This window comes from Meleagris gallopavo, chromosome 1, assembly GCF_905368555.1.
Source record: "Meleagris gallopavo chromosome 1, MGAL_WU_HG_1.1, whole genome shotgun sequence".
NCBI lineage: Eukaryota > Metazoa > Chordata > Aves > Galliformes > Phasianidae > Meleagris > Meleagris gallopavo.
Window position 1 is genome coordinate 172372951 of NC_139404.1, and position 13234 is coordinate 172386184.

The following is a 13234-nucleotide window of genomic DNA, read 5'->3' on the forward strand; positions in this document are numbered from 1 at the left end:
ATGGCCTCTATTTTATTTCACCTGACTCAACTATGACAGAAATGAATTTTTATAAGGAAGTCTTGCCTTTATATATTTGGTTAGGTCCTAACTGAACTCTATAGATTGGCTTCTTTATGATTCACTTCAGAAATCAGATAGATTATCCAAATGGCAAATATGTAATTCAACAGTTGATGGAAATATCTTGGTTATCTTCAAGGATCTGCTAGTTGTCTACTCAACAGGAATACACAATGAAGAACAACTACACTCTGGAGCCCTATTTCATTCCCCAGCTATCAGAGTTTTACATATTGTAGTTAGATATTGGTTGCAGACAGCAGAGAAAAGCTAAAAGAGGTAAGGCTTTGTTTTGGAAGTTACTAAATCCTTTCTTCATGCTCATATAATAGTACTTGAATCGAAGGGAAATGCTGGCAAAGGGAGCAATTCAAAGTACTTGTTGCAATGCTCTGGGATGTTTTTCACCTTGCTGTGTATGATGCAGTGTGTTACTGACAGGAGAATTGTCTGTTACTGCCTTCAGTGAAGTTCCCTTGCCTTTAAGTAGGTTTGACTGAAGTTAAACAAAGGAAATAAATGAGGTATGAAGGTAAAACAGGGACACGCTCTTCATGCTGATGATACATTGCTATTTACACAGAAGTTAACCAGAGAGCCTCCCACTGTCAGAAGAATGTTTTCCTCTCCCATCAAACAACAGAACTTTAATCAAATTGAGTAACAGAACTTACTTTTGTCATCATCATAAGATCCTCCGGAGCTATTACTGTACCTTGATTCTAGTCGAGTATGTGCTCTGACTACATTACTGAACCTTCGAATAGAAGAAAAATCTTCATTAAAAACATACTGACATAAAACATCTGGGCTTTATGTATGTGCTTACTTTACAAAGAAAACACTTCCTCATGCGTTTGCTTTTATATGGGAGTAGACAAAAATCTGAACACAATGTTATGTTCATAAAAACAGGCTCTCACAAGACTTTTCTGAGAAGTTCTAAAAAGGCGCTGCTGGGTCATGAGCTTATAAAATTTAGCAGAGGGGGAATTCTCATGCTGCACATGGCTGCTTTTCTTGAATGAAGAAGCTGTGCTTAAGTTGCCCTGGATGTAAGCTGTTTACAGTGGGTATTTTGTCACAGCCCACGTTCATGGCCAAAATTCTGGCAAAACGCTAAACCAGTAGTTGACTGAATAGTCCAATGTCAAGCCTACACAACTATCAAAGCAACAAGAATGGCAGCAGATAATCCTTCAATAGGATAATCCAGCAACTGCAAGAGCATGTCAAGCAGAGTCGTCATGGAATATTAAAGATAGAACAAACTGTTCACAACTGTCCTCAAATCTGCCACGACAAATAAACTTTTTATTGGTGCTTCCTTCATTTGCCTATGCTGTCAGTGTTAGCAGGCCTGAAGTAGCAGGGAGAGGAGCCATGCTGGAGGCTCACACCAGTGATGAAGTAAAACATGATGGTTTATGCAAAGGTAGGAAATTAACTGTGTTAAAAGAATTTTATCAAACAAAAGAAGCTTGAAGATTCTCTCCATAACATTCAATACAATTTCTTACTAATGCTGTGCACATATACTGAAGGCTATTTAATTATCCATTCATATACTATAAAATTTCCAAACCAGACAGTCTCATTAGAGAACAATAAAAATGAAAAAAAAAAAAAACAAAAAAAACAAGAACAACAGAGAAGTATGTAGAGAGAAACTCTGATATGAAACAAGTGAAGAACACAGGCCTTAGAAACAGCTTGAGAGCAGGGCAGATTTTTTAAACAAACACACTCTCTGAAACTCTCTAACACAAGAGTGATCTTACAAACATGATTCCCTATGTCAGATGACAGGCATTGAGATAATATTATACTATCTATCAAAAACTTAAACATTACAACTAAAGTTAATGCAATACTATGCTGTTAATCTATGCAAGACAATGTTGAACTTGTACACACAGAAATTCTGGATCACTGAGAGATACTTCAAAGGCCTTTCAGCCTTTCATTTAACATTATATTGCTTCTGCATAAAAATAGCCACATTATTTGATTAGTTTTGTGTTATTTCAAAAGTACCACCATTAATGAGAATAGTTGATTTACAATCTGTTACTTTCTGTAAACATCATTTAATATGCCTTGGATGTTCTAAGACTGAGTTCTAAGTTTAGTTGAGAAGTACCGATGCATTTACCATTACTACCATCTTTAATAATGTAAATGCCAGCAAGGAATTCTAACAAATTATTTCACATTATTATCTGAGCTTTATCATACAGTCTCTGACAGATTTAACTATCAAAAACCTTCATTTATATAATTCATATAAGCAATGCTGAAAACATAGTTAGATTTGAAGTAAGACAGGAAATGAAAATTATTCAACTTATCTGCAATTCAACTAAAAAGTAATCTAAATCTAACTCTACACACACAAACATGCACACATACAGTACACAGTCTGAAGGACAGAAATGTTCCCTCATGTAACCGTTTCTGTACCATTAAGCCTGAACCTCTGAAAGGTGGACTGGAATGTTGAAATGATACTAATCACCATCAGGAGCAACAGGCTAATGTAATACTAATACACTTACTAACAAATGCTAGTAGAATTCATTCAAAGTTCTCTTACAAGGATAAGTGAATTCCAATGAGAGAAAAAATACGTCTGTGCTTGAGTATCAGGTGGGCTTCAAGCTTTGCATTTACTCCTTCATCATTTGACAGCATGTACTATATGTAGTAAAAGACTGAGCATATGGTTTCTAAGCAAAATATGTTACATCATTTTCCTCTGCAAAACACTTCATCCAGAAAAATGGAGCAATCATGGACATAAATCTCCAAACTAAATTTTACTTGTCTGTGAAATAAAAAGGTATGATCTAACCTGATTTTTAATAAATACTTTGATATATATCATTTCATACAGACTCACTGAATTTCTTTCTCCTTCGTAGATAATTCCAAGGAAAACATGATCCAAATAGCACAATTCCTTCAGTGTAGGTTTAACAGATGTTCAATTGCCATATATTTATTGAACAACAGTCAGGAGCGAGAACCATGTAAACAGCTTTATTATACATGTTCTCATTTAAAAAGGGATTTACTAGGACACTGCCACTTAGGATCCTTCTAAACAACAGGAATTTTCAGAAAACAAGCTTAACTTTGCTCAACATCTAACCCTTAGGCCTGGAAAATGCATACATTCTGGAGAAAAAGAAGTCACAAACCTTTCATCAGTCTCTTTCACAATTCTGTTCTCTTCTACATCAGGAAAACTATCTTGGCCAGCTATAACAGTGTTACTGCTTGAGGTGGTTCCTGTACATGAGATGTCAAAAAGAAACTTGTTATTTGCTGCAGACAGTATGCACAAATAAAAGCATATAACTTTAACTCCTTCAGTAGTCACAGCCGAAGTGATCATGCTGCTAATACAATACTTGCACAAATGAATGAACACTGCCACCTCTACAACACATGATCTGCTTGCACGGCTGAATAATCTGCAGTTTACATGCTTCAAGAGGCAAATTAACACAGTGATGCTCTTCAACTGCTTGGACTATGATCATTCTCAGCTGACCTAATTCGTTTACCAAGAACCTGGCAAAACATTGGCAAGGTTGAATTTGGGGTGAGTGTCTCTTATGTAGCTTTGACTATGGCAGACTGAAATAGCCTCAGGCCTTTGAAAATGGAATTGCCACATGGTTGAATTTCTCGGTTTTCAGCTGTTAGTTTGGTGATGACTTCATCACCAGTGACAGCACTAGTAATGCCTTCCTGTTCTGAGAAACTAGTGACAGTAATAGAACTGCCTCATGAATTCTGAACTATACCAAATATATAAAGTATATTAAATGTATCTTTACAAAACTTATGCAACATTAGGAATTAAAAGGAACTGTAATTTAGATTTGCAAAAAAGCCCTGAAAGTTGCATTTTATATATACACACATCTGAATGGGTACAAAAGTAACCCATTCAGGAAATGTTTTTTTTTTTCCAAAGGAAAACTTTTTTTCAAAGACTTGGAGACTGGAAAGAGTAGAAAACACAACTGAAAAGTATACTTAGATCATACCAGAGGCTGCAGCTGAGGCTTTGTTACTGGCAGCAAAACGGTAAAATGGAGGATTATCACAGTGCTGGACTATTGGGTTCACTGGGTCAGTTTGCTGCAGCTCAAAAAGAAGCTCCTCCATTGTCTGAATCGTATTATTGCGACACAGGTATATTGCAACCTTTTTTATCTAGAGAAGAAAATTTCAGTTATTAAACTCTGTCCAAAGTGAATTTCTAAAGAAATAAACACATCATACACTGCAGAACTGAAAATATCCAGAATGCAAATGTTACTGTTGATCAGACACACAACCACACAACTGCATTCTTCTTGTTCATAGAGAAATACAACTGCTTGCTTTGATTTCAAGACCACTTTCTCAGCTCAACAAATGTGTGTTCTAATCACCTGAGAGGTTTTGGTTACCATCCACAACTAATCTGTTTAGATAAATAATTTGTAACACATAAACCCAAAACCAACTAACTTTGTATCCATCATTTAAGGATATCAGCACTGACTCTGAATCATGTTCCCAGATTTACAGTTTAATTATATATGATTGCTGATAGAGACGAGTCTAACCATCTTACATAGAGCAAAGTTCTCATCTAGAAAACTACATCCACCCAAAAGTTCATGTCTGTATTTCCAGATATGGTTGATGTTAAAGACAGGTAGCTGTAGCCACAAGGAATAGGTCAGGCTCTCAGTAGCTACTTATATCTGCAACTAAAGTAATAGGATACGGGAAAACAGCAGAGCAACTGTATATGTAGACTTCATGCAATCTGATTTGAAAAATCTGACAGCATAATTTACAGAAATACAGGTAAAAACACCTTTTGTGTTACTTAACAAGGCCTCAAACTTTACAGTATGCGCAGCAGTAATGTAGACTACCCAGAGACTGACATAAAACTAGGCTGAAAATGTCGATGGCTACTAAAAACTAAGACTTTCTCTGGCTCAAAACCATTTTCTTTCATAAAGTGCAGCAGCTGAGAAACTAAACGGAGAAGCATTCTTCTCTGCTTGCCTTCTTTTTTTTAAAGATGTCCCTAAACAAATACTTATAACGATGCTAATACATTGGACTGAATTGGCTTTTGATCTCACCAAGTACTGCTGTTCTTATAACTGATTTCTTATTTATAACTTCCTGCTGCTTCTCTTTCACTCTCTGTATTTTCCTTTTCTTTTTATTTTTTTAAAGTAGAGAAAACAGACTTTCACAATCTGTTTTACCCTTCCGTGCTCCCAAAGTCTCCCAGTGACTTTCCAGATACAAGGCCATTTCCTTTTAGAGGGTTGTTTCTACTTGGGATCATGGTATCACATTCAGCTACTTTCTCACCAGAAGGGGTCACGTACTCGACAGTAAAGGTCTCTGTTGAAAAGTTTCCTAAATTTCAAATTTTCTAAGTTTTTCGGTAGATATGTAAAAGAAAGAACAGCTGAGCAATTTACATCAGGGCACTGGGAAAAGAATGCTTATAAGAAGGAGCAAGTATAAAAGATGAAACAATGAATTCAGTTGCTTGAAAAAATAATAATTAAAAAAAAAAGGAATCACGGAATGCTTTTGGCTTGAGCACACCCAGGCAGAACAGATGGCTGAAGTCATGAAGCAGGTGGTGACTACCTTGGGATGCAGAGGGCTCCAAAGGGAACTGGGTAAACTGGCAACTGTAAGATCTTTTGAGCCCAGGTGAGCTGGAGCAGTGCTGATAAAATGTTTGAATTATCTTTATTTGCAAAACTGTATCTGCTATTAACATACTAATTGGAGATACATGTTTATGGCATCAACCGTCTTGAATAGTTAACAGAGTCAAGTACAACTTCTTATCTGTAAACTCCAGGGCATTATCAAAACACTGAGCAGATGCATGTGATAGGCTTGGTGTATTTTCCTACTCCAGATAAGTCAGAATTAAAGGCAATTCGCAAGCACAGTCAGGCTTTATCTTCCTGTGCAATTTGAAAACATTTTCAGATATTGCAAAATCTGAGAAGAGGGTTTAGAAGGACATTGAAGAAAGAAGGATGGGTGCTATGAGTAATAAGAGGAGTTGAGGTAAGACTGCTTAAAGCTGTGGGATGGAAGTACTTTCGTAAAAACGAGGTGCTGAAAGTTCGTAACTCATGGAAAGATCTTTGATACCCTCAAGGTATTTGGAATCAACTCCTTTATCTTCTACTCATACAAACACTGAGCTTATTCTTACAGCTACACCACTTTCAATCTTTCATCTTGATTAGATGAGTACCACTGATTTTGCTCATACTTTATACTTATACTGAATAGATAGTGTGGATCAGTAGGCCCCCCAAATGAATCAAAACCAACAGGATCTTTATGATGCATAAGCAAGGTCTCAATTTTTTTTAATGTTCTTCCATATTTCCTCTGTTCTTTTATGCTTAGCAGTCAGCATAAACACTTGAAGAAAAAATATTATCTCAGCAAATGTAAACAAGGCTTTTTGGGTAAGTTTGATCACTTTAATATTCATTTCCAATTTATTTCACAGATATTATCAGAAAGAGACTAATAAAACAGCACAGTGTCATCGTCCTGGAAAATTTACTAAATTTAGATTCTCTTTCTCCCAGCAGCCGAGCAATGAGGCACATGGGAATGGGGCTATCTTGCTTTTCTCAGACAACCGTGATTTTATTTTAACTTAAATAATAACAATATCCTGCACAGTTTGACTCGTGCATTGCAGGAACAATTACATAGCTCATAAGAGCCATGCAAAGGCAAAAGTTGATATGTTAAATTGCTTTTAAAGGTTAGGTACGCTGTTGCCCTTGATACTTCCCACAGGAAGATTTATTCTGCTAAAGAAGAGAAAGTAACACTTTCTTAAAAGTGTTTTTCCATTGCTTAAATGACTTTCAAAATGTATCCCATAGTAGTGCAAGCTAAATGCCAGCAGAGAAAAATTTTAATTGTTTACTGTTTTTACTTCCCTTTATTTTTCATGCAAGTTATTTAACTTCTGACAAGTCATTCTGCCTAATTAATACAATTTTAAACATATATGCAAATTGCATGTTTTTACACAATTCTGACATGAAAAAAAAATCTAATTTTTTTTTTCATCAACTTTGGTCATTTATGGTCTGTCCTAGTTACTTGTCCCTTACACAGACAAGCAAAGGTACACCTTGCTTGTGGGGAGCACATCTCTTGTTTGAAATGAGGCGTGCTCCACTGGTAAGGACTGAGATTCTCACTACTCATTCCCTTTTTTCAGTACTAGTTTTTTGGCTCATTTATTTACTCAATTTAATTTGCACAGTGTGCTAAGAAATGCAGAGGTCCTTCTTAATCCTAAAACAGAAATTCATTTTCTGCAAGGGACAGCTGTTTTCTTCATTACAACCCATGTAACCAATAGTAAATAAAGTGCAAGAACTTACATAAGGTAAAAGGATGGTATCGCTGCTAACGCCACACAAGCTAATGAGAAACTGCAGTGTTATTCTAAGGTTGTTACTCCATTTTTCATTGTTGGCCAAAGCATTCCAGACATTTTCCATCTCTGGTCCAGGTATTTCATCTCCATACTGCAAAGGATCATAGGAACACAGTTCTTGAAATGTACATAGGATATAAATATGCAGATCTCCAAACTGAAGGCATGCCATTTTTTGAGCATTTTCTCATGCAATACCAACAGTAAAACACTGAAACAAATGATAAAATGGAGTTTTCAATAACCACTTGACAGAGGTGGGAATATACATTCTATTTAAAAGAAATACATTCTATTTCCACTTTGAAAAACAGCATCTTTGTCTGAAGAAAGCACACTTATTCACTTTGGAACAAAACTGTTTTTGGAAGCAACTTACTTGATGAACTGTTGGTGGGTGGTAAAGGTGAGACCTCAACACATCCAACAACACATCCCATAGAATTCCTGTTTTCACTCCATAGAATTCCTCTAACAATATCCTAGAGACTCTGTACAAGCAGATCTTTAATGACTGAATGTCATGCCCTCAGATACAGAGCAAATACCAAAAACTGTTCTGGTGGTACAGCCCCTGTATTACTTCAGGCACACAAAACAAGAGTGCTGGCTTAGTGACAAGGCCTCAACATGGGGCAAAGAAGAAATCCTGAGCCAACTGCAATGAAGTACGGATGCGTGTGTTCTCATCTCATTATCAAGAAACGTGTGTGTCAGACTAGTACAGATAGTTGCAGTGCAAAATTTTTGCTATCGGAGGCAAGTAGGCATGTTTTGCATACAAAATTAAGGTTTGAATATTTTGGAAATTGCTTTATGGTCTTGTTTATATAGGTATTTATTTATTTATTTTACCTTTGCTGTCATATACATGAGATTATTAAGAACCAACGAGGTGGCCTCAGGAGAGCCCCAGCCATTGCCTTTAAGTCCACTTGTGACCGAAACTTCCCCATCCTTGTCCTTTAGTTCATCTTCTGGAGTAGTAGGGCTTGAACCAGGGAGAAGCAGCCTGTTGTCTACAAGTTCAATATTATGAAGCCATGGCAGCAGATAAGTAAGCATAATTTGTCTTCCATTTGGATGTGTTGTTGGAAATCGCTGGCTTACCTCTAAAACAGTGTAAGTTGAAAAGTATGACGTTAGCTTATGAAGAAAACCTCACATACACTACTCAAATCAGATTCCTGATGTGCATTACATCACCTGATGGTTTTAACCTTGCAAACCAGAAGCATACAAAAGCATGTACTTCAAGAAGAGAAAATAACAAAGAAATTGTTCAAGTCTTTTGTCTAAAATAACTAATGTAGTTCTAAAACATTTTGGGCTACCATAGTTTGGATATAGAAAGTTACTACCTGTTACAATGCTATCATGTCACATCATATATTAAGTGAAATATGTCTGCAAAGAGGAAAGAGGATAATTGGCTGCTATTCTAGAATTTCAAGAGTTTTGGGGGAATTACAGAAAAGCATACAGCTGTGTTCTGCAGAATTACAGCGTCCCATTACAATTCATTTGTCTAAGCTATAGTTTAAATTACAGGGCACTTATTATATGGAGTTTACAAAAACATCTTGCTATAGTCTTATTTCCTGTGCGGAGGCCTGTAAAACTCAAAGGTGGTTGCCACCCTGAGTGCTGCATAAAGTGTCATACATAGTTTACAGAACTGGCACTGTAAGGAAAAGGGATTTGGGAAATCTGTGATAAGATTTTCTGTCTTTTTTAAAAAAAATCATAAGACATAAACTAGAATCTAGATGTATAGAAAGGGGCTCTGCTGTGTATTGTGTGATGTACAGACATTGCATTCTGGTATTTAAAAACTAGAGCAACACATCAGATGGATTCAAACAGATCTGATTCTTCAACGTTTTTCTCAATAACCCTGACACAATGTTTTTCTGATAAAATTAAAATGATAATAAAGACTTACAGATGTGGCAAAGGTGAAGATATTATAAATTATTCTTTCAGAATAATTTGAATATTTGGTAAATGTTATTTGGACACAGGCAAACAATCTTCATGTTTAAGTCATGTGCATATGGAGTGAAGAATTCTATCTTCACAACTATCATCTATATAAACAAATCTAGGCCAAGAGCCACTGTGCTTAACAGAAGAACCCATTACTGTAGAGTTTGCCAATGTCATTTTAACTTATCTTCTGCTCTTGTAATCTCAAAGCTAGCCTAAGGTGACACAAGTGGAACAGAAACTCCCAACTGAGGTGTTCAAATATTCTGTACCTTATATAATTACCTCTAGGAAATATATGTTATATTGCTAAATTTGATTTTACCTGAAACAGATCAAAACCAGGGCAACCTAAATCTATAAACAGAATTGCCATTCATAGATGGAAATAACTCAGTAGACTACTATTTTTTCAAAAATGTAAGGAAGATATCAAGTAAAACAGATACAGTTACCTGAAAAAAGCGGAAGGGTAAGTTCAGGATACATCCTTGCTAGTTCATGTGAAAGAAGAGCAAGTGAGACACTATAGAGAGGTGGTAATGGACCATGTGTACCATACAAAATACTGCCTGGCCTTTGCTCAGCTACCTTTTTTGAATAAACAAAAAGTTTTGATTCAAGAATCTATGAAAGAGAAAAAAAAATCATAATGAGAAAATTAATTTCATTGACTCAAAAAATGTCAGAACTTCAATATGTCACAGAATGACCCACATGCTCCAAATTTGAAAGATCCTATCTTTCTCCATTAATTTTTATATAAATATTCCCAAGAATATCTAAAGTCAAGATAAAATGAATTTTTTTTATTTTCAAAACAAAGCTAGAAAGCAAATAAACAGTACTTTTTAAGAAGCACACACAAGCATTTAAAAAAAAGACAGTAGGACACACACATTTGGTTGTTTTGTAAAAAAGCAGCTGATACATGCCTGCATAAGTTGCATGGAAATTTCATAAATCTCTCTGTTGGTGTCAGAAGCCTTGAACAGCACCAAGTTTAAAAGCGTCACAATATCAAAAGGATAGTTCCTAGAAGAATAAACAGCAGATTTTCATGAATGTTGGTGAGGAATGCAGATTATATTCACTCTGATTTAGTGTATAATATGGCTTAATGAGAATGTCATCTTCCTTTCTTCTGTTCTATCACCAGAATATGGGAAAGGGAGTTCTTATGAACACATGCTGTTTGATCAAAGGGCCATCTGGTGAACTGGAAGAAAGAAGGGATTAGTTATAATTACCTTAGACTAATGCTTAGGAATGCACTGAGTTACCCACAGAGAAAAATGCAATACCTATTTCTACAGCTGTCAATTCACCTTAAATTATAATATAAACTGTTTCTAGAAGAGGAAAGGAGATGGCCAACACAGAAATTTTCAAGGATAAAGTACTCACTAAAGCAAGCTGCAATTACAATAATCTCTTTGAAGAAGACACTATCATCAATTTGTACATTCAAACATATTAGGAATTCTAACAAACTTGTATTCAAAGAGTAGAAACATAAACTGCTTCAGAAAGCCCACTAAATCAACATTTATTGTAATGGTAAATATATTAAGAGAATATACCTTCATAATTGTTCACAACAGGGTGGCTTCCAGAACATGCTATGTATATTATCACAATAGAAGCAATGTACGTGAGGCCATAAACTGAAAGCCGCTGAGCATTTTGTTCTTTGTAGAAAAATAGACATAAAAAATGAGATAATGCTCATTTTACAACCAGTTTCAACCGTGTTGTCTCTAAGCGAACAAAACGGATGTCAGAAGAAAAACAGACCAAGGTTCAAGTATTAACAAAAATCCTCAACTTCATAATCAGACTTTCCCTTCAAAGATTATGCAGATCACACTCAATTGTCACTGTAGATATGGGAATGATTAGTTTTTAGGACAAAGTGGCACTGGTAGCACAATCTGAAGAGAGAAGCCTGGCTGAAGAAGTGATTTATTCATTTGTAACACAAAAAAAGCATCTTAGAAATTGCAAACACAAAATTCAATTCATATTTTTGAAATCTCAGTATAATAAAAAATATAGTTTGGTTGTTCCTTTAAGAACAACATAAAATGAATTCTAAAATACTTGTCTTGTTTTGATTTCCTATACCTCACATATTTCTCTGTTGAAATCAGCTGATCATACATCTTGTCAGATTATTTTTTACTTCTTGTAGAGGTCTTGAAAAGCTTTAAAAAAATTACAAAATCGGGAGACAAAGTGCTGTTCTGTATTTGCAACTTGCAGCTCGCTCGTGCTTGTTTTGTATTAGCAGCAGTGATATCAGACCACAGAAAAGCAACAGGTAACCAAATGAAATTAAAGCAAGTTAGAAAAAGAACAAGGTAATTATTCTCAAGCTAATAATACTTAGACTTTTTTTAAATAAAGTAAATGAAAATACCATGCAAAATCTTTTGAAATGAGGTCCATACTGCAAATTACAATGTTGTAGATATTATGTATCTTTCTGATGAAAATACTAAAAACTGGCACAGATTTCAAATGCGTATACAACAGCAGTAACTTCTGACAGCAACATCAGCTTGTTTCCAGGATCATGTAAATAAAACAATAAAACAAGAGCTGTTTGAGACAATACAATGTATAGGGATGATGACCAGAGTGCTGGAGCATCTCTCTTATGAAGACAGTCTGAGGGAGCTGGGTTTGTTCAGCCTGTAGAAGAGAAGGCTGCGGAGTGACCTCACTGGCAGCTTTCCAGTACTTGGAGAGAGTCTACAAATGGGATGGGAGTCAACTCTTTAACAAGGGTGGATAACAGCAGGACAAGGGGAAATGGTTTGAAGTTGAGGGAGGGAAGATTCAGGTTGGATGTCAGGAGGACGTTCTTTCCTATGAGAGTGGCGAGGTGCTGGAACAGGCTGCCCAGAGAGGTTGTGGATGCCCCGTCCCTGGAGGTGTTCAAGGGCAGATTGGATGGGGCCCTGGGCAGCCTGGTCGAGTATTAAATGGGGAGGTTGGTGGCCATGCCTGTAGCAGGGGGGTTGGAGATTCATGATCCTTGAGGTTCCTTCCAACCCAAGCCACTCTGTGTGACTTACAATTCTTTATAACACAAGCTGAACTTCCAATTCAGTGAAGTCTGATCAGCAGCATTCTGGAAAGGATCCTGCCTGCACTGTTACAAGTGTGAAATGAGCGCATCTGCAAAGCCAGCACGGCACACTATGCCAAAACTCATAATGAGACCCTTTCTTCCATAAGCAGCAAATTTCACAGAAATGACTTTTTCAGCGGATGTCTAGGAGAAGATGCCAGTTGGCTACACATGACTTTAGGCATTTTGGCAGGAATACTACAGCCAGTTTCCCCACTCTTCAAGATATATTTGGTCATTTTGTCCATTTTGTCCATTTTGCCCATGTATATTTCTTCTTTATCCCTTCACTCAAACCTCTGTTTTCCTTCTTAGTCCTTCACACAAAACAAACCAGAAGAGCAACCAACGTGAAACAGATTTACCAGTAAAACATTATTTTTCATTCTGGAGATCAATTAAATTTGCTTATACTAGCAAAGAGTGGGAATACACAGCATATGACCAGACATTCTGTTTTAGAAATAGCAAACCTGATTTTATAGGTCTGCTGTAACGTATTGTGTACA

The 13234-nt window shown here is 36.2% G+C and overlaps 1 protein-coding gene across 6 annotated transcripts in view; it reads right to left on the reverse strand.

Moving 5' to 3' along the window:
• The window catches only part of FRY (FRY microtubule binding protein), a 238116-nt gene that overhangs the window by 55240 nt on the left and 169642 nt on the right, over positions 1 to 13234 (reverse strand). For all 6 annotated transcript variants that reach the window (XM_085216046.1, XM_085216041.1, XM_085216042.1 and 3 more), the window contains 7 exons: positions 10522 to 10621; positions 10042 to 10213; positions 8453 to 8709; positions 7542 to 7688; positions 4125 to 4293; positions 3267 to 3357; positions 738 to 820 (listed from right to left, as the gene is read on the reverse strand). In XM_085216046.1, coding sequence (XP_085072172.1) covers positions 738 to 820; positions 3267 to 3357; positions 4125 to 4293; positions 7542 to 7688; positions 8453 to 8709; positions 10042 to 10213; positions 10522 to 10621 — 1019 coding nt within the window. The remainder of the gene's footprint in view (positions 1 to 737; positions 821 to 3266; positions 3358 to 4124; positions 4294 to 7541; positions 7689 to 8452; positions 8710 to 10041; positions 10214 to 10521; positions 10622 to 13234) is intronic.